The 27341-nt window shown below is 48.0% G+C and overlaps 1 protein-coding gene across 1 annotated transcript; it reads right to left on the bottom strand.

Moving 5' to 3' along the window:
• Window positions 1-1846: 1846 nt before the first annotated feature.
• pamr1b (peptidase domain containing associated with muscle regeneration 1b) lies at window positions 1847-24743 on the bottom strand. The gene is made up of 14 exons (XM_067234722.1): window positions 24571-24743; window positions 16603-16779; window positions 15398-15523; window positions 14673-14787; window positions 11393-11610; window positions 11010-11117; window positions 7621-7791; window positions 7083-7274; window positions 5941-6843; window positions 5505-5681; window positions 5200-5266; window positions 4541-4770; window positions 3822-4201; window positions 1847-3161 (listed from the first exon to the last, which is right to left on the bottom strand). Exons 1-14 carry the CDS (start codon window positions 24728-24730, stop codon window positions 2583-2585), a joined length of 3603 nt encoding a protein of 1200 aa, XP_067090823.1. The 5' UTR covers window positions 24731-24743; the 3' UTR covers window positions 1847-2582.
• Between the last annotated feature and the right edge of the window lie 2598 nt (window positions 24744-27341).

The following is a 27341-nucleotide window of genomic DNA, read 5'->3' as shown; positions in this document are numbered from 1 at the left end:
CCAACGGTCACGCAACACAACTCCACATCTGTGATGCTTCTGGGAACAAGAGAGTGGGAAACACGGCTGGAAGTGGACGGTGTAAATGCATGTCTTCTGTCAAGTGCCCTGCCCTCGCCCCTCTCCACCAAACCCTGAATACAGCTTTCCTAGATGCTCTTTCCCAGCGTTGGCAGGTGCTTTTCCCTGGGGATTTCCCTGGTTCCCAGCTAGGCAGATTCTGGGTGAGTGTTGGCCACCGGTCTATTGAGGATGGCCTGTGAGCTAACTGGGTCCTGAGAAGCAAGTCAGGTCTCGGCTGAGGTGGATAAGCTCTTTCCTCTGGGAATGTCAGACCTAAATGAAGCTCTTGTCCATTTCCAGTCAACAGGATGAGGAAGGGGGCAAAAAAGCTTTGAGTTCCAAGACCGTGTGGGAACAGTATATCCTCATCTGAAAGATGAGTCTCTCCTCATCTGAAAAGGTTGGACAGAACCGTCAGCAGAAACAACATCTCAGTTGGACGCAAAACAGAGAGGCAGTCAGAATAGAAGATATTGAGGTTCTGGCATTGTGGCATTATCTTACGTCACTTATCTCACATCCCATTCTGCACAATTTTATTATATACGATATTATATATGTGTTCCTATAGAGCATTAGCGTGTTCTAGCCCTACATCTCTCAGACAAGACATACTGCATGTTGACATGCACGTTTCCGTGAGCGGGTGTGTGAGCAATAGATAGACTTTGAGGGAACACAAAGAAAAACAGGGTGGGGGAAGGGATTTACAGCAATGCACAGATGAGCATTGAAGACCCACCCTCCGCTCAGTCACACACACACAAACACACACACACACAAACAGTCCCCTCTTACACACACACACACACACACACACACACACACACACACATATACATGCAAATATTTCAAATGCAATGCGTCCTCTGCTTGTGTGCTTTGATCTCTGGTCTGTATGGTTCCCCACAGGCGTGATCCCCCCTCCTTCCTGGTGTGGTGTTGCTGGGGGCTTCCTCACGATGACCCGTCCTGCCTCCACAGTGTTTGAGGGGCCTCTCCTTCTCACCACCACGCAGCTCCAGGAAGAAGAGCTCTTTGTTCTCCGAGGGAAGGAAGCTCCTCTTCCTCCGGTCGGGAGGACTGGCGCGGGTTTGCTCATTAGGCTCGAGATTTCATCTCTCCCAGTTTCATGTTTGCAAATTTCATTTCTACCTATCTTATTTCTGTCAGTTTCAGATCTCACGACGTCAGGCATCGGTTTAGGAGCTCCTCCACACTTTGTATTGCCATTCTCTGCCTCTCTTTGGTGTCTACCAGTAGAGTCAGTGGTGGGTTCTAACAGGATTAGAGTCAGTGCAGTGGCAGGTTGTAAAAGTATTAGAGTCAGTGGAGTGGAAGGTTCTTACAATATAAGAGTCAGTGCAGTGGTAGGTTCTAACAGTATTAGAGTCAGTAGAGTGACAGGTTCTAACACTATTAGAGTCAGTAGAGTGACAGGATCTAACAGTATTAGAGTCAGTAGAGTGGCAGGTTCTAACAGTATTAGAGTCAGTAGAGTGGCAGGTTCTAACAGTATTAGAGTCAGTAGAGTGGCAGGTTCTACCAGTATTAGAGTCAGTGCAGGCGATGTTTGGTGTGGCTCTTCAGAACCCCAGATTGAGAGGGATCCATCTGATCAGTGCCCCATCTTCCACACCATCCGTGGACATACAGGCTGTGTTTTTATACTGCCATCTTGCGGTCCTCTAAACGGCAATTATCATTCTTGCCGCTGATTAGGGTCAAAACAGACAGAAAAGAGGCGAGCCAACATCTGAATAATTTTGAAAAATGTCTTCTCTTTGGTGGTTTGAATGCAGTGTGTAATTATATAGAGCTGAATAAAGGCCCATTCAAACGGTTCCTCTGGGTCAATAGTTTAGACGAAATGTGCGCCTGAATTACATGGCAAGCGCTTATCTCATCTCAAAAGAGCTTAATAATATTCTCCTGCTAACAATTACCATTGGTTGGACACTCATTTTTGAATAATCACAGCTAGATTCCACTGTCTCCACACACAACCTCAACTATTTAATTCGAAACATCACAGCTTTGCTGCCTTTCTATACAATATATACATCCCTTGAGTCTTATAAAGAGCCTGAATGATACATTACACTATATGTACATACCGAAGAATACAAATGAAAACCAAATTGGCCAAGCGGACTGTGTAATCTGGCCTTGTAGTCGCTTTCAAGTCTGAAGCAGGGCCTTGTAGGACCTGAACACTGTCGGTCTGTGCTAAGGAAAAAGAGGTAAGTGGTCAAAGTCCTCTGTGCTAGCGCCCCCTACAGTCATAGCACTGTGCAGTCCAGTGTTACTGCTTGTTTTGACCGGTCACACTCGCAGTGAATGACATAACAGGGGAAGGAGGAAGGGGAGGAAGGAAAGGAAAGAAAGAAACGGAAGGGAAGTAGAAAATGATCCCCCCCCCCCCAAAAAAAAGCAGGGACACAGACAAGAGAGATGTTGTGTGGCGAGAAAGAGGACAGGAAGGGGGGTGGGGGGGTGGGGGGGCCGTGGGGCTGTTCTCATTTCATGTTGCTCTCTATCCAGTCTTTGAAGTTGGCTATGTGTGTGTACACAGTGAAGAGGTCCGGGTCACACTCTCCCTGGTCATACCCAAAGCTCACCAGCCCCAGGAGTCTCCAGCCCCCCCGCCCCTCCTCCCGCCCCCCGGTGCTGCCGAGAGAGGGGTCCTGATGGTGGCCGGGGTCGACGGAGGGCGCGGGGAGGATGAGGATGCCCCCGGTGTCCGCGGGGCAGATGTTCGACGGGCTGTAGTCCGGCTTCTGGCGGCCGCAGAGCATGTTGTCCGTGACGCTGACCGGCACGCCGTTACGAGCATACTGCTGCTCACAGGGCACCACGTCTGCCAGGTGCACCACGCCCACCCTGGCCTGCTCCTCAGCCCCGATACGGGGGTCCGGCGTGGGGGCCCAGCCCGTCACCAGACCCTGCCTGGAGATCACCTCTCCCCCCTGGGTGTCGGGTAGGCAGAGGGGCAGCACACGCTCCCCGATGCGAGCCTTGTCCAGCAGCTTGATGACTGCCAGGTCCGAGTCCAGGATCAGAGGGTCGTAGTTCGGGTGGACGGAGATGGACGCCACCTGGTGGAGAAGAGGTGAGAGGGTGAGATGAAGAGAGATGAGCGAGGCCAGCTGGAGGAAGAGAAGAGTTGGTGGGATTGTGTGAGAGGGACAGTGAGAGAGAGTGAGAGAAAGGGAGGAAGAGAGAGAAAGAGAGGGAGGGGGAGCAAGAACTGGAAAGAGAGTGTGGGAGAGAGAGAGAAAGAGGGTGGCAGAGAGTGATCCTGTGCCAACAGACGGATGGAATATTCATACTCTGTTTAACATCTCTGTTTGTCTTGTTACCCGGCAACATGATGACTCACACACAGTCACATTCAGAACACTGGCTTCATTTGAATGTCTGAACAGTCTGAGATGTTACACACAAACTGATGAACCCTAAAAAAACACAGCTGTTAAATATTTTCAATTTTCAATCGAATCGAAAGTGAACGATTTCAGCATTGAATGGAAGAAAACAAAACACTTCCAACAAGTGAGATCTGCTGACTTTTCCTCCGTCAAAACGATCAGTTTCAATCAAATCTGTGATTGAGCAAACCTGTCCAGCAGCAAATTACTGTAACTCGAAACTAAATTCCTTCCCCTTCCCATGTCAGACACACAGAATAAACCGCTAATTCAAACACTGTTACTTCCAAGTGACGGGTCCAGCAGGACCTGGTCTTGTTGACTCACCCTGAGGTGCTGCAAGCCCTTGGTCTCCCTGGCATCACTGCGGTAGTTCTTTCCCATCACCACCTTCAACTTGGCTGCGTCCAGAGGGTACAGCTTTCCCAGCTCGGTCACGCAGTGGGCCGCCACCACCACGCTGCGCTGGTTCAGCAGGGAGCCGCTGCACACCAGCTGCCAGTCAGAGGCCTCGTCCTCGGCCCCGCTCCGGGCCCCTCCACCCCCACCTCCGGACCCCTTCTTCAGTGACCCCGTCAGGCCGGCGGTCTTGTCCACCTTGGGCGGGGCTCCCGGTGCGTTGGAGGAGCGTCGGTAGATGGCGGCCATCCAGGGCCACTGGGCCCCATCCGGCTTCTGGGAATCAAAGGTCGGGTGCTTTCCACACACTAGGAGAAGGAGGGGATGAAATGAGAGGAAGACCGGAAGAAAGACAGAGAGAAAGAGAGAGAGAGAGACAGGGAGAGAGAGAGAGAGAGAGAGAGAGAGAGAGAGAGAGAGAGAGAGAGAGAGAGAGAGAGAGAGAGAGAGAGAGAGAGAGAGAAGTTGGTGGAAAATCAAGGGTTGGCAGGGACAAGTTGGGAGTAGGGTGGGCAGGGAAAGAAAAACGTTAAAAAGTTCATTAGAATGATGTTGCAGGATGGTTATTCTCTCGGTGTATGTTTGAGGGGTGAATTCCGAGGGCCTTCTTTAGAAACCTGGCAACAACAGTCCTCTGGCGCCCTCACCTGGTGAGCAGGAGACATGACGCCCACTCCACTTGCCGGTCTTGAGGCAAGTGCGCCGTGCGCTTCCAGAGTGGTGGTAGAATGGAGAGGCACACTCGTACTCTATGTGTGTGTAAAGGTGGTGGAAGCCTTGGGGCAGCTGGGATAGCACTGGAGGACCTTTCGTGGGACCAGGAGACTGGGCCTGCTTTCCCAGTTTTGAGGAGTAGAGCTTGTGTACGGGAGTCTTCCTAACAGGGGAGAGAACAGACGACGAAGGATGTCTTTATAAGCAATCAACTGCCACATATTGAACTGATCATCATTGTCATTTGGACTGAGTAGTCTTTCAGGGTTGGAGAAAGAAAACACAGTTTGTCTGACATTCTAAAGTGGCTGTCAAAGTGATATAGTATGGGGTTTGGAGCTCTAGAAGGGAATTTCTAATGTTTGCTTTCAAATATTCCAATATTTTATGAGATGGTGGTGATCTAGGGCAGTAAGTCATTTCATAATGAATGTTTTTTTTGGATATATGATTGGTGACAGCATACTTAAATAACCGTGCACAGTACTAATGGAGGGATGATATACGCTTCTGTCTGGCAGTTTTATGTTCCTGATGAAGATGCGTCAGCGTGCTTGGTAACTGGATCTCCAGCAGTGCTCGTTATACCTACCTTGAAGGAGCCTGGGGAGGGAGGACTCGCTGTCTCACCAGCTCTGAAACCTTTGGCTCTCGACAGGCTGCACAAACACACACACACACACACACAGTGCCTATTAACACCTACAGTCAGACAGCTGTTCTGATAATGGTTAGGCAAATGACAGGGTGGAGGGGTAAAAAAACAAACTGGCAGGGGCGATACACTCTTCCCTCCTTACGGAATTAGGATGAGCGGAAAACACAAACACATGCACAATCACACGCGCGCACACATCCTGAGACACACAAACACACACACTCACACACTTGACCTACCTCTCACACAGAGGGGTTGGGCTCCACTCCACGTGCCGTTGGGTTGGCATGTTCGCCGTGTATCGCCGCTGAGGGCGTAGGAATGGTTACAGAAGAACTGCACGGTCTCTGGCACCAACCCCGGCACCAGCTCCTGGTAACCATGGTAGAGGCGGGGGAGGGGAGGACAGTCCTTATCTGAAGGAAGGGGTGTGGACAGAGAGAGACAGAAAGATAGAGAGACAGAGACAGAGAGAGAGAGAGAGAGAGAGAGAGAGGGAGAGAGAGGGAGAGAGAGAGAGAGAAAGAGAGAAAGAAAGAAAGAAAGAAAGAAAGAGAGAAAGAGAGAAAGAGAAAGAGAGAAAAGGAGAGAGAGAGAGTGCAAAGAAGAAGGAAAGGTCAGTTTATTGCTGCTTGGGTTTCAGCAGCCAGCGCGAGGATAGGTCTTCCGACTCACCACTGAAGCTCTGGTTCTCCGCTTTCTCCTCCTCGGACTTCTCTTTGGTCTTGATGTCGGCTTCTTCCACCACCACGTCCTCAATGGGTTGGGCCCTGTTGCTGTCCGCGGTGTCTTTCCCTGTTGTCCTCTCTGTGGGCTTGGCGAGGTCCTGACCTGCCGCCCTGTAGGGCGTGTAATGACTTGTGTTGCTCCTCGGGGGAAGCGCGGTCTCCTCGATCAGGGAGTTGGTCTCTGTGATGTTGCCGGAACTTTCGACGTCATTCGTGTCCAACGGCTTGGTGATGTTATCGGCGTACGTGATCTCAGACGTTTCCCAGTACCTCTCGAATGTGTCCCCCCTCTGTTTGGTGTCGTTGGGGCCTATCTGATCGGGGCGTGCGCTCTCGTCTGTCTGCTCCCCTTTCCTCTCCCGCTCCCCTTGACCCTTGTCCCTGGACACCACTATTTCGGTGACGTCTGTGGTTATCTCCTGATCCGCATCTCTTCCTGTCTCTGGTTCTGGAGTCTCGTGTTCTTCTGCGGGGGTCTCTGGGGGAAGCTTGCCCTCCGTGTCTTTCCTCTCCACTGCGTTCAGGCTGTCGTCCGTTTCGGTTTCGTCCACTCTGCTGTTTTTGTCTGGTTCTTCCTCACCCCCACCCTCTCTGTCCCAGCCTCCCCCTGGGGCTCTCTCCAGACTGGTATCTATGTATTTATCCTCGCCGTCTGCTGTGGTGCTGTTTCTGTGGCCTGACCCTGGGTCTGTACGGCCCACGCTTCCCTCACCCGACGTTCGGTTCCCTCCCTCCTTTTCTTCGGTGTGGTGTCCTGGGTCTTTGTCAGAGCCTGTTTCTGGAACTTTCTCTTTGTCCTTTTCTGTGCCTTTTCCTTTGTCTTTGTCAGGCTCAGCGAGTGTGTTATTGACTGAAAGGAGAAGAAATGTGTTAGCGGAAATTCAGAGTGCCGCTGAATGGAAACAATAGATACAGTATAATCAACTCAGACCAGTTAGTGATGAGTCATTATAGTGTGGCTCATTATGCTAATCTAGTCTGTTCAGTTGTCACCCTTTTCACTAAGGCTGAGATCTTTTCACCACATTCCCACAATGTGCTTTTGTCAGAAACTCCACTTCCAAGCATCCCATGCCAGAGGGGTCCTACCTTTAACACAAGTGGGTGGAGTCCCGCTCCATGTGTTGTTGTGCAGGCATGTTCTCTGAGGGGTTCCTGTCAGCTTGTAGGGTCGGTAGCACAGGTACTGCAGGGCGATGAGAACGTCGTTGGGCCCATAAACCAGGAAGTGGTCCCCGTGTGCTGGCTTGGCTGGGATAGCACAAAACTTCACTGTGGGCACTGGACAACAGAGACAGATACGTTACAGTCTGTTATAAATACCTACTAGATGTACTGCCCAGTCTACAGCTAGACTGTCCATGGGCTATGTATATCTGGTAAACAGCATGCAGAGGAGGTACGGAACTGTTGTAGAAGTTAGACTTCTTGTGTGTGATGTTATGTGATCAAATCAACCAATCGGTGGTCATCGTCTGATCTCTCCTCTGGTCTCTCCTCTTATCTCTAATCTCGCCTCTGATCTCCAATCTCTTGGATCTCTCTTCGGATCCCTCCCATGATCTTTGATCTCTCCCCTAATCTCGGTGGTCTCCTCTGATTCCACGTCTCTCCCCGGGCGTCTCACCGCAGTTTGGGGCAGGGGCGCTCCAGGTGCCGTCGGCAAGGCACACGGCGCTCCGAATTCCCCGGAGGTCGTACCCGGGGTCACAGCGGAACACCACACGAGCCCCCGAGTGATGGAACACCCCCTCGGTGGACCCGTGGGTGGGCACAGGGGGCCGGCGGCATCCCACCACTGAGGACACAAACACACACACACACATACACACACATACACCTCATGATGTGTTTACGAGCCGTCTTCAACCAGCATGTTACTAATTAACCGTTACCAGTAAATAGTTCACGCCGTCCAAAAACACCATTCTGCTCGTGTTCTTCCTCTACTGTACCCCAGCTCACCACAGCTCCCCAGAAGAAGACCACACAGCTCGAGCAGACAGGAGTTAGTCCATCCTTCCTCGGCTCACCACTACCTCAGGGCTCTCAGACATGTTCACAGCTCATTATCCCTCAGCATAATGGCCTCTTTAGAAAGCCTTCACCATTATTTACTTCTTATTGCCTCATTGATGAGTAATTTCACCTGCACTGGAAAAAGTGTGAACTCAATAAAAGGCGATGTTAACACATGGCCTGTAACTGAGGAAGAAATAGAAAAGACCCAATAAAAAAACTGCCAGTTTTAGTCAAACTGTTCAATTTTCCACTGTAATAAAAGTTGTTTTTATGATGTGGGTAGTTGGTAACTTGGGCCTGGGACTGGTACTGAGAAGAATGGAATAGCATGTGTGTAATTGTTCAGACAATGTCCAACTGTGAGACACAGGCTGCAATTCACAAATCACACATCATGCCAGCCATCGGAATTGGATCACATCTACAGTAAGGAGAGGAGCAATACACACAACCAGCATATGGTGGAATACTACAGACTGTTATATGATTCTTCTTCTTTATTTCTAATGCACACACACACAGATACACACACACACACACACACAAACACACTCAAAGTAAGGATGCAGAGCTGTACAGGGTGAAGCCCCAGCCTCTCTCTCTCTCTCTCTCTCTCTCTCTCTCACTCTCTCTCTCTCTCTCTCTCTCTCTCTCTCTCTCTCTCTCTCTCTCTCTCTCTCTCTCTCACACTCTTTGGCTGTGGTTCAGATAACTGAACCTCCTTCAAGGGACCCCTCCCTACAACCACTGTCTCTGCTTTCCTCCAACCTTTCCACCTTTCCATCGCACACAGGGACGGGGAATTCTCTTGGATATTTCAGAGGTGGAAAATGTAACTTTGCTCGACCTCTGTGAGTCATATGGAAAACAATGTGTGGACTTTCCCAGGAGCTGATGGCCATTGTCTCACCCCTTTCCTCCCCCTGTCTGTCTGCCTGTCTGCCTGTCTGCCTGGCTGTCTGCCTGTCTATGTTTCAGGCCATCTGTTTGTCAGTCTGTCTATGTTTCTGTGTGTCTGTCTGCCTGCCTGTCTGTATGCACCCTTGTCCTATACTTTTCCCCACTTGCCTCGCTACACTCCAGGGCGAGTCGGATTTAGGAATTATTTAGGAATGCTAACAGAGGATGTTATGAGTAATGAAGCTAATTAACTTATCATTACCGCCTGCCAACACCTTTGGTACTTAGTAGATGCATATTCTGCAGTACCTTGTGTTTGTACTATATCATGGTGCAAAGAGAACTTGGAACCAATACATTATGTTGGCATATTCTGAAATTCTGAGAATAGGTCGTAACTTGAGTTTACTTTTACAGTAAATGATAGATAAATGATTGCAGACATAAAAAGCAACTGATGCCAAGTATTTTGTACCAGTTCCTTGACTGGCCAAGGGTAAGGTTGGGTAATAGTGTGCACTTGTGTTCCTAATGAGACATTAGTCTGATCCTGAATCTAGCTACGCAACCAAGCAGCTGAGGGCTCCTTTCAGGAAGACAGATGAATGTACAGAGTGTACAGAATGAAATTCCTGCTTTTTATGAGCACCTCAATTCAGTGGAAAAGCTGGCCGGAATTACAGAGCCAGGTTTTGTTTCTGCAGTCGTTTTATAGACTTAGATATAGCCCTGAAAATAAGACGGCACATGCTCATTTTGCCAGCTTGTTTTTGCAGAGGCCCCGGGGAGTTGTAGCGGCCACGGAAACACAGGCCCCCGGCCAGACGTCCCTAAATAAAAGACCTTGCGGCGGAGATGAGGACCGAGGTCACTCCAGCCTCGCAGTTCTCTCCTGGAGCTTACCAGGCCCCCCTCCCTCCCCCCTTTTCCCCTCCCGCCCCCACGCCCGCTCCAGGGAGGTCTCTGGCAGGGTGTGGGTGGCAGGTGACAACCCAAATAAAGTGGTGGGGTGGAGTGGCAGGACAGGGTCGGGGTCTCCTGTATGGAGCCCAAGAGAGTCCACTTAAGAGCTGGGTCCAAGAGGTATTTTTAACGTAAACAAAGCAAATTCAGAACGTTCTCTAGAACACTGAAAAGTAGGCCTATTTATCCAATTTTCGATGACCTCATCCCACCCCTGATAATCCTCTCTTTCCTTCTGTATACCTTACATTTTATTTCCCTCTATTCTCCATCCCCAACTCTCCCTCTCTCTCCTTCATAACCACTTACTCACTCTATCAGTCTGTCTCTCCACAGTTTTTACAGTCCGAACATAAAGTGGAACCGGGAGGTGTGATTTCATGAAGTCATGAAACTGTCAGATGGCTATTTTGATTTATCCTCCATCTGTCCACATTGGAAACGTGTCTACCTCAGCATCTGAACAGTTTTGGCCGGTCATGGCGATGACCAGTGGGATTGGCAGCTGCTGAGAAGCCCAGCCAAACCACAGATCTCTCCCCGGAGACAGTGGCTCACTCAGCTACAGGACTCTGAGGAGTCAACAACAGGCAAGCCTGGGTGGAGGGGTGGAGGGGAGCACAGTACTGTACTGACTGTACCAACTGTACGAGCTGTGGAATCATGATGCACTAGTTGAGTTACAAAATCCTCTTTTGTGTCCATGTGAAAGAACAAATTCGGAGAAAAATGTTGTTCTGCCGCGTGTCACAGCAGACTAGGAGGACTGTCTCTCTACTAACCGCAGAAATACACTTTGTTGGCTTTCATTAAAGACACGGAAAACAGACCAACTCTTGTTGCTTTCCCCTGGAAGAGGAAAGAGGCTGCACAGTTTAACATTTTTCCTCCTCCACGTCCTGCCGACTAATCTAACAACCAATTAGCTTTTCATAATTGTCTGGTAATTAGAGGTGAGGAGCTTCACAGTGGGTCTTGTGTTGCAGGAGTACTGTAATGGGACTGTAATGATACTGTAGGAGTACTGTGGTACTGTAATGGTACTGCAAGGGAACTGTAGGGGTTCTGCAGGAGTATTGTAGAGTTACTGTAGGGGTACTGTCAGGGTACTGTTATGGTGTTATAACTCACCATTCTCACACCTCCTCCCGGTGTAGCCAGCCAGACAGGCACAGTGGAAGGAGTAAGACGTGTCCAGGATACAAGTACCATCGTGTAGGCATGGCGACGAGCTGCAAGCTGCAGACCAGAGGAAAAAAGAAGAAATATCAGACACAGGAAAATTCCTAACCTCGCTAACCTCACGACAGCTACCAAAACACATGCTGTAACCTCACTACAGCTTATGCATCACTTGTGTTGTATAAAACTAAAGAATGATAGCGATGAAAATAAATAGTACTTACAGCTCTTCAGCTGTAAGTACTATTTGATTGGACGAAGTGGTTAGTCTAGAGAAAGTAAAAAGGCTGCTGTTTGCTTCAGTGTTAAAGCGCTCAGATACCCTGCAGTACCTGAGCTCTCCTGGAAGGTGGCGAAGAAGCCGTCAAAGTTCTTGTAGCCGTCTGACACAAACAGGACATGCAGCGAGTTCCCGGAGCTCTGGATAGGAGCAGGCCTGTTGTTCCCACAGAATCTACCAATCACACGCGAGTTGATGCTGTCTCCATCCCGGACCTCCACGTAGTCATAGCGACAGGAGTGGTCAAACTCCAGACTCAGCATCATGAACCTGAGGACCAGGACGCAGCAGTGTCACGTGACGTGTCACATGATACAAACAAAGCAGCCTTGAGAAGCCCCGGTTGAACGTACTATAACGGGCCGGGCATCAAAAGACACACAACCGATTTGAAAGTACTGAAGTACTGAGAGCAGGATGTGGAGTGGTGTGCTTTCCACACCAGGCTTAAACTCGGAAACTTGGATTTCTCACTCAGTGAAAGCCTGGGAACACACTTGACGAAGTATCTGTCATAACATTTTTAAAGGTAATTATTTACAGTAGCCATTTGGAGCTTTTTGCTTACATAAAAGACAGCCATTGGTGTCAGTCTATTCCATTTTGTCATCTGTCTCTATCGTGCAGACAAACATGTTTTTATATCGGTGGTAGACCTGATTTTTCCATATCAAACCCATTTACAGAGTTCTGGTCTCTAGACTAATGTGGTGTCAACATGATGTAACCTGGCTGTGCGTGTTATTTCCCAAGCTGACTGTGAATGTTAAATGTTGTCAGGACTCCTGGTAGGTGTGTGTGTTTCCAGAGACCCAGGGTTTATTTGATTCGCTGCACTGGCTGGCACCCTCACCCCTGGCATGATTACACTACCCAGCTGGCAGGCCGCTAACGACACCAAATCAAGCCATCGTTTAGTGTTGATGGCATTTAACACGATTCAGTTCTCTTTAATGGAGGTGAGAGTTGTTTATGTCCTGAATTTTTTATATTCTGTTTGTGTGTGTGTTTGTGTGTGTGTGTGCACGTATGTGTATGTTATTGTCATTTATTTTGAAAGCAATCAGAGCCCTTAAAAAATAAATCAAGGTATTCATCTGAAATCGTAGCTACAGTACATCTAAGACTGGTCATGGGTAACATGCACCTAATTGATACTGCATGGAGTTAATGGAACAATTACACTCTACATTACAACAAGGTCCTTAGTCACACTGGTCAAGAAAGGGAACATATTTGATCATTATTCTTAACATGTGTGAAAGTGTTGAGTTCACACAAGTCAAGCAATAGAAAACAGATGATAATATCAAGCCATGTTTCAACCGAAACAATCTACCTTTGTTGACCTCCCAAACCCTCAACTTTTGGAGTCTAAAGTTTGCAGTTATCCCTCATTCTTGTTATGGTATTCGTCTTTTTGTTGGAAACTCCAATGAGTTTCCATCAAATACTAAAAACACTTCTGAGTATTATGACGTGTCACTAAACACTACCGCAATTTACCGTAAACTATTCTGAATCATCTATGACAATAAATGTCTCAACACATTCCTCCTCATTAGTGTCTGCCAGCCAAATAGCTGTGTAGAACAACGCTAATGACCCATCTTGGTTTTGATTGAAGGTGGTTTATGATGTATCTATGCTGTACACACACACAGTGCCAAGTCAAATCTTACAAATGGGTGGCTTAGGTAAACTGTTTTCGTGCCCTCCTCTGTGGGAATTCTGACAGGGCTTAATCTATGTTGGGTCATCTCGAAAACGAAAGGTCGGGAGTGGCTTTGGGGCCTGTTTTAATGAGAACTGAAGTGAGTGGGATAAGTGGTGAGAGACACTTATTCAAATATATCTTTTTAATTAACGAGCAGTGTGGTTTGGTGGGCGGGGGAGGGAGGAGTAGAAGAGTAGTTGCCAGATGGATCCCACAGAAAGACAGCCAACAGACATGGATATGTTCGAGCGTGTGTGAGTAAGCTTCTTCACAGCAAAACAAAGAGGAGAAAAAGAATCTCACTTGGCTCTCATCGTCGTTGCCAGACTTGACATCTTTGGCTAGAGATACGAAAGGAAAACGTCTGTACAACTTCATATATCTTAGCTTTGGAGAGATACCCAGACCTCTGCTTCTTTAAAGTTCTCTCTGTTCACAGGGGGGTTGAGACTTAATGTGAGCAGTGGGTTGCCTGAACTAGAGAGGTAGTGAGTAGTAGGCAGTTGCGTGTGTTGTTGGTGTAACCCAGTGAGTGTGTTGTGTGTGAGCAGAGAGAATCATCGTAATACGTATAAAGAATAGGGACACTGCCAAACTAATAAATACAAAACTGCCATGGCAGTAGGCCTTCAATGTAAGACGCCAAAACTCATAAGTTTCCATTAGTCCACTGACAGGCAACACGGCACAGCAACATGAAACTAAGGGAAAGGCACGATTTCAGTTACTGTTTCTGCAGCGGGCAAGTTGTAAAGGACATTAAAGCGAAATTAAACCTTATTTCTTCACTTTAGGAGGTGATTCATCAATCTGTTTCTATCTATAAGTCTGTGATGTCGTTCTGTGACTCCAAACTGGGCTGGGAAGGTGCTTTTCAGCTGCACTTGCAGACTAATTTGTCATCCAAGAACGGACTTGGACAGGCTGCCTATAGCGGTCATGGTTATGAAGTTTAACGTGGAGCTTTATTTGAAAGGAAAAATCGTCATTATTATTTTGTTCTATTGTATCTGTTCGTGTCAACACACCAACCCAGAACACCATTCACACTGTGACTTTCTATTACTAAAACAGCACTCATAGAAACGCTTGCTTGTAAATACAAAATAAATATAGAAATCAGCAAAGGCGTCTACATAATGAAATATTAAAGGAACGTAAAGTTAAACGCAAGATGAGAAGTGGTTTCCAAACTGTGGTTTCTTTCACAGAAACGAGAGGCTGAAAGAGAAGTTTGTTTAGATCGGGTCAGCTATTAATAACTGTTACAGATGGACACTAAATGTACCCGTCTGCTCCTTTCATGTCAGAGGAAAGTATGAGAATATGACCGAACATTGTTGAAGGGAATCTTTTTTTTCTCTTGCAGCGACGCTAAAAGCATTCGCACAGACTTCAAAGTCTTTCCATGTCTTCTGGAGCTCTTCCGATCTACCGTTGCATGGTCTTTGTTAGCAGAGCAAAGTCAGTCAGGGTCCTACATGAAGGTTTTGTCTCTGGGTTTTGTCTGAAGTTCAGTAAAGGTGTTTTTAATGTCACTATGCAACTGCGGTATGGGTCACAGAGCACCATAAGAAGCACTATGAAGAGGTTCTGACAGGTTCTGACTGCCCACCTGAATTCAATGGTGAAGAGTTGGTCTACCTGTATGGTCCACTCACAGCGAGCATTGGTGGGGTAGCTTTCCAGAACCAGGTGACCCTGGCGCTTACGAAGGACTCCTCCACATTCTACAAACACACGCACACACACACACACAGATGAAAGTGCTTGAGAGCATTGATTTGAAACAGATGTTTTCACTACAGTTTGTTGCCACTTGTTCTGCTGTGCTGTGTAATTACATTTGAGTTGCCAAAGCAGTTACACAAAAATAGTTTGCAAGGCCTCGGGTCATTTTTATCATCACTACCTGCTAACTGATGAAAACTCTTATCTCATGCCCAAAACACTCTCATTTGCATATTACAAAAGCATCCAGACATGTCATCAAACTGTATTGTGAAAATCAAGTCAAGTATTTGGTAAGTTGCAGTATTGTGATTCAACTACCAGTTAGAAAAGCCTAGGAGGTATTTGGCTTGGTTTCACCTGTGTCGACACATACCCCCTGTTTTGGTGATTTGTTGTCTGCCACACAAGATTTGCATTTAGAAGCAAGTATTGTATACGGATTTAGGGTGGAGGGAGGGAATGGGGTGGAAGGGGGTTGAGATGTGCAGGGGGGACAGGATGAATATGTGCTTGGAGGTATATGGGAGGATAAGGGAGGAGGATGAGGGGAGGAGGGTGGAGGAGGGGGGTGGAGGGGGGAGAAGGGGGGAAGAGGGGTTCACTCACTTAGGCAGTCCCCCCCGGTCCAGCCAGGTCGACATTCAGCACAATACTTCCCACTGACAAAGAAGTTATCTCTGGGGCCCCAGGTCCCATTGTTACAGCTCTTACAGTTCTCAAATATGCTGCAACCTGAGAGAGGAAGAGAGAGAGGAAGAGAGAGGAAGAGAGAGGAAGAGAGAGGAAGAGAGAGGAAGAGAAGCATGTGGAACATAATTGGGGTCACACCATACATTCAGACTTGATTCTTTCAGTCACTGAGTTTGACTGGTACCCCCCCCCCCCCCCTTACACACACACACACACACACTGTCACCGCTCAAGTGTTTCCCTTGTCGTGAGTGTAGCCCCTCTACCTCTACACTACCTGGTAAAGTCATCAGGCTCCCCCTCCACCAGAGTAGAATAGCATAAACACATTTATGCTTCCTGAAATAGAAATGCACGGGAACCCCACCCCACCAGCCCCCACATGCCCCTCCCCCTCCCCTTGTAGGCCTGGAGTTCTGGGGCTACTATGGGTTTTCACTTTGGCGTAAGTGCTCGTCACTGGAGCCAGACATCCTGAGGCCGGTGAAGAGATCCATGAACCCCACAGCATGCATCTGGGTACACATCCCATGACCAGTCCACGCAGCATCTACCTGGGGTTTCTCGTTGCGAAAGAACATACTTCAGAGCTGTACTGTAAAAACACATGTCCAGGAATGCATTTGATGAGGAACACCGGCTGTTCTGTTCAGCGATAAAATGAAAACATGCAAGTGTCCAGCTGTTTGGGAAAAACAACGTTTAATGTGCACCGCGATGTAAGGATGTGTATCTATGTTGGTGCATATACATTGGTTTCCTGTGCATGCAGGTGTCTGGGAGTGTGTGTGTGTGTGTCTGTGTGTGTGTTTAGGCGTGTTGTACACATGTGCAGACATAAAAGACACCCTACACACACACAGATCATCTCATGAATCAAGGCTCCAGCCGCTGTTCCTAACTCTGGTGTTTCAGTGAAGTTGTGCCAACGAGGGGAAGAGGAGACAGGTAAAGTCAAACAGAAACACAGCATAGTGTGAAAGATGTTTCACTGACTTCTAGAAAGATCCTCCGTAAGAGGGACACGGTCTGGCTGATGGATGGCAGATATCTGTGACAGGAAATGCATTAGGCCCGACAGCAGCGCTGCCTGGGCGCATGATGAAGAACGGCAGTGGTACCTGGGTGTATGATGCAGGGGTCACACTCGTTGATGGCGTTGCGACAGCAAGGCACGGCGTAGCCCACCGGGGTCCCCTGGATGGGGCACTTGCAGCGGATCACGTCGTACTCACAGCAGCCCCGACACATGACGTTCCATTCCGGACCAGGACAGTGGTTATACAGGTACCTGTAGTCTGGACAGAGATGCTTGGATGTCAGCACTGAGGAGGAAATGACAGCTCCTTCCCAAATCTTTGCGAGTGTTGTCCTTTGGCGGTACCAGAATGAAAGTCTCTGTGGTTCACAACTCAACATGATCTGAGCATAATGGGGAGCTTGGTTTGTACAGATATCTACTTGTTAAAATTGGATCAAAGTCTACTACAGCACTCAGATTTTTGTTATTGTTGATCTGCTATGAATCTTTAAATTCCCCCAAAGATGAAGTAAGGGAAAGTGTTTAAGGAGCCTTGAAGTAGATGAAGCTCAAAACGAGCTATCACTAACGTAAACTAACACATTTTGATTTGTTTTTGCTCTATTCTGGGCATGAAACGAGGTTCGGAAAATGTGCTTGTAGCTTAACACCAGTAAAACAGGCTTGTAGTTTATTAGTCAAGTGCACGTTTTACCCCCACTGTTTGAAACAGTACCCTGTGGACCTCCTCAGTCTCTCTACGACCGTTTGACCTAACGAGAGGCCTGTCCCGGTAACAGACGCGGTCGGGATGAGGTGAAGACGCTGATTACAAACACAGCTGCAGTGGAGGAAGAGCTCAGAATGGAGGGTGATCATTTGTCAGCCTGGGGGTTAGAGTGGTCGTGGTATCCGTAAAAGGACATGAGCCAATGGGCTGAAAGACTGCGGGGGACAGCTTGTCTGTTTTTCACAGTGTGTTTATAATCCGTCTGTGCTATGTGCGTCTTCAACCCACCCTGTGGTAGCTGACCTGGCTGGGCAAGCTCTGAGTGCTGTGACTGTGCCATATGGTCTGACTTGGTGTGGAGACATCTCCTCATCCACCCCTTCATTCCCCAGCTGGGTTTCTTCACATTCCATTACATCAGACATCATTAACGGAGCGACAGAGAAAAAAAAAAAACATAACGCCCAGGTCACGGTGGCGGAAAATGACCCCGGTCACGCCAAATGAGTCAGGTCATGAATCGTGGAGGGTACACGCGAATGATGAGTCGCTACATCCACACGTCTTCTGGGTTGTTAAAGTCCGTGCTTCATAAATTCTGGGAGAGGGGAATTCGCTGGACAAGGGTGATTTGAGGAGCTCTCAGATGTAGAGGTTTGGATTATGTAACGGTGGAGTTGAAAGCTGCAGCTGCGAGAGGTGGAAAATCTTCTGAGGTGGATGTGGAAGGAGGCTTCACGGAGAAGCAGCAGCACACGGATGGTTGGCACAGTGTCGACTCTGAACGCCCCTCTCTCCTCTCCAAGCATTCTACGCATTCTCTTCCTCTGCCGCTCCAAGGATAACAAGACTCCTTCCTCTCTCTCTTTCTTTCTTGGTCTCCTCTCTCACTTCCAGTCCCACATTTTATATTTAAAACTCTTTGCCGTGTGCACCTTCCTGCCATGGTGAATTCCTTGTTTGTGAAAACGTACTTGGCGAACAAAAGCTGATTCGGATTCTGTTTCTGGTTATTCTGTCTCTGTCTGTATTTGCCTCTCTCTCTCACTCTGGGAAATCTAAGTCTTATTCCATGCAGGGTGGAGTTGAAGGTCATCTAGCGATGGTTGTTATTGCTACGGCCCAAAGTCATATTTCTGTGCAACACTGTTCTCCATGGCAACTGCTCCATCTGAGGTTTTTAGATCGCCCACACCCAACTTGCACGCACACACACACACACACACACACACATATACACACAGTGTACACACAGACACACACAACAAAATACGCACTCTATTGGGGGACAGCTGATTTACTGCAGTTGTCATGATGAATGTATGTTTGTGGACAGTCAGCTGGACGATGAGTTGAGCTGTGCAGATGTCCTGGAATGTTATTAGACCCCCTCCTCTCCCCCCCCCCCCCCCCCCCCCCCCCCCCCACACACCAAAGATCCCCCCACCTCACTGGGGCTCCAACATTAATGAAGTCCTGTTTTATGTCTTCCCCTTCGGTTGCTGTCTGGGTTTCTGCTGAGCAACCACTCCGCCATTGAAGGCCACTCAGGACTGGCGGAGAGACTTCCAGATGAATCACCCCGGATATTCATTATGTGACGGCCCCGGTCAAACTGATGGCTGCTATGTAAGGACAGCTTTTGACCAGAACACATGTTGCGCAATGTTATGCTTGTGAAACTTGCAGCAGTTTGGTTTGTTTTAGCTCCGGTCTGTTTTCTCCGCTGATTTACAGCAACAGCGTGTGGGTTTGCCTGGTATTCATCCACGGTAAACATCAAGCGACTGCACTGGAATGGGAGGCCCTGGTCACACATTACTGTCGTCATCAGCCTAAGCTCTGGGTTGCACCAAACATGAGGGCTATTGTTCTTGGACAGTATTGGCCCGGCCTGCACGCTGCTCGGCTGATACACCCTCACAGAGACCTCTCAGTGGGTGTGCGTGGTCAGAGCAGATGCGACCCTGTGCCCTCGTCCACCTCCTCGTTTACTCCCCCCGGTGGCTCGCCGTGCTGTTTGCTCCGAGTCGCAAATCTGGACTTTCCCAGTCGTTTCTATTTTAAATGGGGCATTTTTGTGGATTTCCTCAGACAAAGTGTAAGAACCACAGGCATCGACGGAATGGCCACGTCCAAATGGGTTTGTGTGTGGGTCTCGTGTGTTGTGTGTGTATATATGCATGTGTGTGTGTGTGTGTGTTCGTACTTATTTGTGTGTGCGTTTGCGTGAGTCTTCTTGCAGTCGTTACTGACCCAGTGTTGATACACACTCTCCTGTTCATGGGACAGTTTTACTCTCCTCCAACTGAGCCTGGTGTATCCTGGTATTTTCTGTAGTCCAGTAGGGCTGATTTATGGGACTACAAAAAAACGAAATGATCGTCAGGTTTTATGAGCTGCTCTGGCAGTGTCATCGGATCGATCAGCGTGTCATATCCGATCTCTCCAGACCCTGGAAGACGTTCCGTCGTCCCAGGGAGTATCGATGAACTGCCCCAGGCATGTTCCCATCTCACTGAACACCTCACCGAACAGCACCTCCAGACAGAAATATGACTCCATCGTGGCGGTATTTTATGTTGAGTCATGTCTGGATGGTATCGTCGACCCCGGGGCGGACAAACAGTCTGTCTCATCCTCGGCTTCCCCCTCAGAGTAAACACGCTGAGTTTACAGGGGCTGAGGCCTGTGGCCAGTTGTTGTATTTTGTCAGAGCGTGACTCAGAGTTGCCCTTCCAGTGCTGGACTGAGAGCATTGTTTATCATTTAAGAATGTGTCTTTATCCCTGACAAGAGCCCACCCTAGCTCCGAGGACTGTTTACCAAGCCTCTGTTGAGTTTACCAAGTTCTCGCTGCACTACTTATGCAAAGCAGTTAGAGACGGCTCAGAGCGAAAACAAACATTCCATAGGCATCCAGGTACACACCTGCAAATAATATAGATTAGACAGTAGCATAGATTGAGTTTTTTTTACAAGGCCGGTGATTATGGTTGTGAATGCACGTGTGGGTTATTTTCTGTGTTTAACTGTACCTGTGTACTGTATGCGTGTATCTATTTTGAACTCCAGTCCCTCAGGTGTAAATTGTTTCCTTCCGTACACATTTTTGGTGTTCAGTACCTGTAAATGAGGTGTTTGCAGGACAGTGTGTGCCTGAAGGCATAATTGAGAGAGAGCAGGGGATGGGGACCTCTCTCCAGTCCTCGCTCGTCTCCTAACGCGTCTCCTTGACGTCAGGTATCAGTCCAAATACTTCCAGAAACGATGGAACGGAATATCTTTTTCATCAAAGCTTATTCGCTTTCTTTGCTCACGCCTGATTCCCGTGTTGTGTTTCGTGTCTGTGCTCTTTCACGTCTAAATCACGCGTCTAGTCAGCTTGGCATCGGTTGCGCATGCAAACAGACACCTGGCAGATGTCACAACCCTTCGCTTTTGTCTCTGCTTTGCATGCAAAACCACACACACACCTGACTACAGCCACACAGAGCCTTACTTAGGCTGACAAGGATCTCGGCCTGAAGGCTAATGACTCCCAACCCCACAATCCAATCTGCTTTGTTGTGAAGGATCCTTGAGGTTGATATATAATGTCTGTGGGGGTTTTCATCCCAACAAACACACAACCTGTAGAATGCAGTGAGATTGAGATTCTGGCACACAGCGCTGGAAGCACAGTGGTACGGTGCTTGAGTCGGGAAAAAAGGCAAACACATAACTTCTTTTTCCTGGCTCTATGCTTGCTGCACGTCTCTCTCTGGGGTTTGTGTGGCCTTTCTGGGATTATGTAATTGGTGTCTGCTTTTTCCATCCCAGATGTTGTGCTCTAAGATGTGCTACGACATGAATGTCAAGAAGTTGGAAAAACACTAATACTAATAATCCAGTTATCTTCAGAGAAGTCTACAAAACTTCCCCCTTCCTCACACACACACACACACACACACACACAAGCAGAGGTTGTTAGCAGTCTTTATTAGTCTAGCTTTGTTGTGCAGCCGCAAGCTGACATCCTAGTTATTGGGTGTGAAACCAGTCAGTGTGAAACCAGTAAAAACACATCTGTCCCTTCTCTAGGGGTTGAAATATCTTCCTGACCTTTTGACCCCTCACATTGATCCCCTTACTAGCTTCACAGTTCTACACCTTTACGAGCTTTTCATCCTACACCAGCCACAGCATCTTCACTGACACGTGGTCGACACACTGCAAAATGCACTCTCTAGTCCACTTCGACTCTTCAATACCTGACCCACTTCCACACCATACACACACATCCACTGGAATCCAAGACACTTAAAAGATAAGCACTAATGATTCATAGTTGCACCATATCCAGATCTGCTGCATGTGCAGAATGTGATCATCCCAAATCCCAGTATTACTCCTTACCATGCAGCCTGCGGCTGAACCCTGGCCCAGTGCCTGCTCTGGCCGCTTTACTGGCAGTGTCCCTCCCCTGGGGTGTGTTTGGGGGTCAACCTGAAGGTCGCCCTGAAGGATTTGTATTTGTTGTCTATAAAAGATCAACATTGACCCTGGCCAAGGTTCACATCTGTAGAGTTTCTCTGCCTCTCCCCTGCCTTCATGACTGCAGCTGCATATACTGTACTTGTCCACATTACAACCTATTGTCTGAAGTCTCCCTCGTCTCTCACTCTCTCTCTCTCTCTTTCTCTGTCTTCCTAACCCTAAATTAGGACCATAACGATGGGTGTATCCATAGTGTTTCCATCAAATGTGTTGAAGTACAGTACACACACCCCATCCAATATATTGAAATACGATGAGAATTTAGACCGTAGAACACTGTTGTTTGAATGACTGCAAATAGCTTTGATATATGATGTTGCTTCTCCCTGTGGATGGCTGTTTGCCTCCAGGAAAGCACTGTGATAGATGGACCGTACTGTCGCTATTCTGCAACTCGCCTGTCATCTTTCTTTCTTGCTGTACTCGTGTTTGGAAGTGTTCCGCACCAGTAAAATGACGGGTCACGTCTGCTAGCCAACTAATTGTCTTCCTGTGAACTGATATGACACTGGCTGTGGAAAAGTGCTGGATCTATTGCAGTGTGTGTGTGCATATGTGTGTGGTGTGTGTCTGTCTGTGTGCTTATGCAAGTCTTTCTGTAAATGTATGTGTGTGTGTGCGTGTGTGTGTTTTTGCCCATGGCAGCTGTCTGGTATTTTGGGGCCTAAGCGATTTAACGTCGGCGGAACTGGAAACTTCCCCAGGGATTCTGGGTGAACTGCGGGAGTAGCCCTCTGCACACGTATGGAGAGCGAGCCCAAACATAGGTCTCAAAGAACAACCCATGCACCGTCCGAAGCAAACCTCGGCCAGATAGGAAACCACAGTATTCCCAATCTAATTCAAGCCCTTGTCATTTCAGCTGTCCACTGAAATCTAGGTCAAACAGAAGCCTGAATTATGCACATTTGTTTAAGACGGATGGACGGTCGACCCGTGACTGGGCATGTCGTCTTTCAGACCATGCAATACTGTCCCAGTGTTTGCCCGTTAAAGACCCATTTTGTCTTTTGTGAAGCACTCATCCCTGACCTCATATCTCCTCTCCGATCTTTTTTTCTCTCGCCATCTCTCCTGCTGACTTCCTTCTCTGTTTCCTACTGTTAACAGGCCATTAGCCCAGGATGCACCCAGGGGACCTTCCCTAAATAAGCAAGGACACTTATCACTGACTGGACAGAGGGATGTGTAGGAGAACAGAAGATCGGGGGAACAGGGGAGAGAAGGACAGGAGAGAGAGAGAGAGCGTGTGTGCACGGGGCAAAGGGAGACAAAGAGAGGGTGGAGAAGAAAGGAGAAAGAATGTTGAGGCAACTTGTTGTTCGACAAAACAGAGAGGTAGAACAAAAGACAGACAGCTCCTTCTGTCTCCCTGTCTCTTTCTCTCTCTCTCTCTCTCTCTCTCTCTCTCTCTCTCTCTCTCTCTCTCTCTCTCTCTCTCTCTCTCTCTCTCTCTCTCTCTTTCTTTCTCTCCTTCTCTCTCGCACACTCATGCACGGATGCACGCGCGCACAACACACATGTCAATACACTTCTACACTGTTGACCTCTTCTCTAGTCCTGGTTCTAGTGTCCTGGTTCTGTTGCCTCTCTTGACTGAACAGTCTAAAGCACATCTATCCCTCTGGACTGCGTCTCAGCTGTGTGCCTCAACCACAGCTGATCATCCGAGCAATTACAAAACAAGCAGAGAGTAAACAATGGCATGCTCATTCGTGGACTTATTGCTAAGCAGCAGGTAATATCTGGTCAAATGCTCATGGGCCAAAAGTTAGGTGACCTCATCATCACCTGCTCCTCATCAAGATGTTTTCCATATTTTGGACTTCAGCTCGCACCACTAATGACGGGGTGTAGTCTACTGTGTGTGTGTCAGTTGTTCTCTTTAAAAGCCTGTGGAGAGAGGTCCGGGGCTCGGATGAGCTCAGAGAGATACTGTACTTGGTAGCCACATCAGCAGCAACTGTCTGATGAACTCACAGCTGACTTCTGTCCTTCAGTGGTCCAAATGGTCAACGGGGACCAATAGACAGATTCCTCAGAGACGACCTCATCCCAGTCAGGACTCAGTCAACAGCCTCACTGCCAAAGACCTTCTAATCACCAACGGGCTCTCTCTCTCTCTCTCTCTCTCTCTCTCTCTCTCGCTCTCTCTCTCTCTCTCTCTCTCTCTCTCTCTTTCTCCTTCCCCTTTCTCTCTGTCCATGTCAAGGTCTTTGTATATCTTTTTATCTCTTCCTCTCTCTCTCTGCCCCCCTCCCTCTCTCCCTCCCGCCCCTCTCTCTCTCTCTCTCTCTCTCTCCCACTCTGTCCATCTCTCTCCCTCTTCTTCTTTGTCTTTCAAGGAATGTGTGGTTTTGCGAAACATCCTGCAGAAACATCCTGCTCGGAGAACACAACAACAATGAAGTCAAATGGGTGTCTCCTTGGATGTGAAAGCTTTATGTGGAGAGTGAGGAAGAGAGAGCTCGGATGAAGTGTTTCAGTCAACCTGACCCACACAAGAATCAGCAGTATCCCGTAACAGTCCACAGAACAAACCACAACAAACCCTGCTGCTCTCTTTGTCTATCCCTCTCTTTTAAAGAGTCCCTCTCTACATCCCTCTCCTCCGGTCTTCTTTTACAAGCCCCACTGAACGCCTCTCTGCTCTTTACAAGGAAGAGGGATCGAGGGCAGGCAGAGTGCTGATGCTGGCGTTTTGCAGAACAAAGGACACAGACAGGGAGAGAGAGAGAGGGAGAGATAGATAGATAAGGAGGGCAGATGAGGAGAAACGGCTGGAGAGGTTCCTCTTACCGTACGGCCAGGCTGCAGCCAGGGGCACTGAGCTGAGGATGAGGAGGGGGATGAAGAGGAGCCAGTCCAGCGCCCCTCGGTTGCGGGTGCCGTGTTTGGGAAGCGTGGGGGTCTCCCCGTGGGTTTCCCCCGACTTCAGTCCCCGTCCCGCTGAAAGCATGCTTCACTCTGGATCTCTGTTTACCTTCTGAGCACAGCTGGGTTGACATCACCCGCTCTCTTTCTCTCTCTCTCTTTCTCTCTCTCTCTCTCTCTCTCTCTCTCTCTCTCTCTCTCTCTCTCTCTTTCTTCCTAGCCCTTCCACCTTCCCTTACTAACTTTCTCTCTCTCTCTCTCTCTCTCTCTCTCTCTCTCTCTCTCTCTCTCTCTCTCTCTCTCTCTCTCTCTCTCTCTCTCTCTCTCTTTCTTTCCTCCTCCCAACCTTAGTTTATTTCGTTCTCCTACTCTCTCTCTCTTACCTCTCCCTGTCTCTCTCCCTCTCTCTCCCTCTCTCTTTCTCTCTCTCTCTCGCTGAGCTTCAAGTTACAGCCCGGTCTCGAAAAGGAACTCCACTCTGTTCTGACTTCTTAAGCTACGCTTCACTCTCCGGTCGGGGAGACGTCACTGCTCTTGAATGAAAGCAGGCTTCCACTGCAGAGCCGGCTTTTAACCCATTATCCCCTTGCACAGCTGTACACACACACACACACACATACACACAAACAGACATATAGGCACACAAACACACACAGACACACACATACAGGGTGCACACTGGGTCAATACAGATTGGTGTTCTGTTTTCAGCACATTCACAAATTACATTTTCACATTTTAAAACGTTACCAAAGTGAAGACAAATGGAACTTAGGTGTGTGTGTGCGTGACCTCCACGAAACATTTAATTATGTTAATGTGTTCATGTTTCTCTGGTATACTTGGTAAATAATTGTGAACATTTCAAGTTTTAAAGACCTTTATTGGTAAAAGAAAAAGTAATCCATCCTAAAGTAATCCAATCCTCTTGTAATCCATTCGGAGTGACTGAGTGATGTCACTTCACTAGTACTCGTTCACACTTCCCCATGTGCTGATGATATTATCAGTGGAATTATGTTTTCTGGTCATTTTGTGCAAGGTAATGTGGTTTTATGTGATACAAGTAAATTAATTGGGGGCCAATTACTGTAAGATTTTGATTACTGTAGTCGAATTTGTGTTCTTTACCCACTGGGACATTAGACTGCATACATGGGCTCAGAGGGAACGCAGATCAAAAGACTGACAGCCAAGGAATCAAATATCAATGGTTGTTTCTTGAAACAACAACATTCAGACTTCAAACCATGAGTGCATGTGGGTGTTCATGAGAGAGAGAGAGAAAGAGAGAGAGAGAGAGAGAGAGAGAGAGAGAGAGAGAGAGAGAGAGAGAGTTGAAAGAGAAAAAGATGGATAGAGAGAGTGCAAAGACGACGGAGAAGGAGAGAGAAAGGGGCTCATCTACTGTTCTCTCCACCTTTAGTTTCTGTAGTTTCCCAGTTGTCTCATGGTTTATAATGAGACCCTCCAGAGCTAATCTGGGCACTGGCTTTGGGTCTGGACCCCCACACTGAGCCACATCTGCCCTGCAATCTCCAAACCCAGGGGACACCATCCAATACACACATTTCCAAGTTAGCTCTGCCTCAGAATAGCTCTGCTTGCATCCCCCTGATAATTATAGTTCTGTATAAAATTGACACCACATCCATCAGATTCCACTCCCCACCCAGAATTGCAGAACTGATCTCCTCAGAATGTGTGTATTGACGATAAAAAAAAAATACAGCTATTTTTTAAGTTGGGCAACGCCCTGAGTCATGTAGTTTTACAACACGTTGGAGACTTTTCCCTTTTTAAAGCAATGTCAAAATGTACGCACAGTACTGCAGCTGGGCTAATATGCGTACTGTTGGATATATTACAACCAGATATTACTTCATCATTTTATTGTGTCTTGAACTGGCACATACAATTTTCTGAGGTAATACTGTCAAGGGTGGTTGAGTTATTTTCCGCGTTACTGGGGGTCATGGGTCGGAATAGCCAGAAAGGTTTGCTCGTTTGAAAATGCTACCGGATCCGTTATTGGCATTTTCAATGTTTCAATCGTCCAACCATCAAACCATCCCTCCCACCCGCCCATCCAACCATCCACCCATTCATCCATCCATTCATCTATCCCTGCATCTGACAGCAGAGCAGTAGTAAACGTGTATACCATGGGAGTCAGGTGGCTGAGCGGTTAGGGAATCGGACTAGTAGTAGTTGCAGGTTCGATTCTGGCCGTGCCAATTGACGTTGTGTCCTTGGGCAAGGCACTTCACCCTACTTGCCTCGGGGGAATGTCCCTGTACTTACTGTAAGTCGCTCTGGATAAGAGCGTCTGCTAAAATGACTAAATGTAAATACCACTGTAAAAGCTGCATGTGGAAGCTGCATAGCAGCGCCATGCAGGCTGCGGTGGGCAGAGGGAGAGAGGAGGAGTGAGGCCTCCTAATCTCACTATAAAGTCTCATTCCTTGGTAAACAGAGGAAGTGTCATAGCAGGGGGCTGAGCGAGTTAATTTCTGTATGAGCTGTTAAAAATGCTAACTTGCAGTGAGGGAACAATCTCATCTTTCATACGATTTGAGATGTTGGAGGGGTTGGGAGTGAGTTGGTAAACACATTCCAGATCCAGTAGCTGTTATGTATTAGATAAACAGTCGGTGATTAGATAAGGTCTGATATCCTGTTAATTACCTGAAGCT

This window comes from Osmerus mordax, chromosome 4, assembly GCF_038355195.1.
Source record: "Osmerus mordax isolate fOsmMor3 chromosome 4, fOsmMor3.pri, whole genome shotgun sequence".
Classification (NCBI taxonomy): domain Eukaryota; kingdom Metazoa; phylum Chordata; class Actinopteri; order Osmeriformes; family Osmeridae; genus Osmerus; species Osmerus mordax.
This window is presented reverse-complemented; position numbering and strand designations above follow the sequence as displayed.

Excerpts from the sequence above, each read along its gene's own strand:
- pamr1b (XM_067234722.1), bottom strand. The coding sequence starts at position 24,730 with ATGCTTTCAGCGGGACGGGGACTGAAGTCGGGGGAAACCCACGGGGAG. Across the intron at positions 5,682-5,940 it reads GGAGAACCAGAGCTTCAGTG|ATAAGGACTGTCCTCCCCTC; the intron begins GTGAGTCGGAAG and ends CCCTTCCTTCAG. Across the intron at positions 5,267-5,504 it reads CCAACCCCTCTGTGTGAGAG|CCTGTCGAGAGCCAAAGGTT; the intron begins GTAGGTCAAGTG and ends GTGTTTGTGCAG.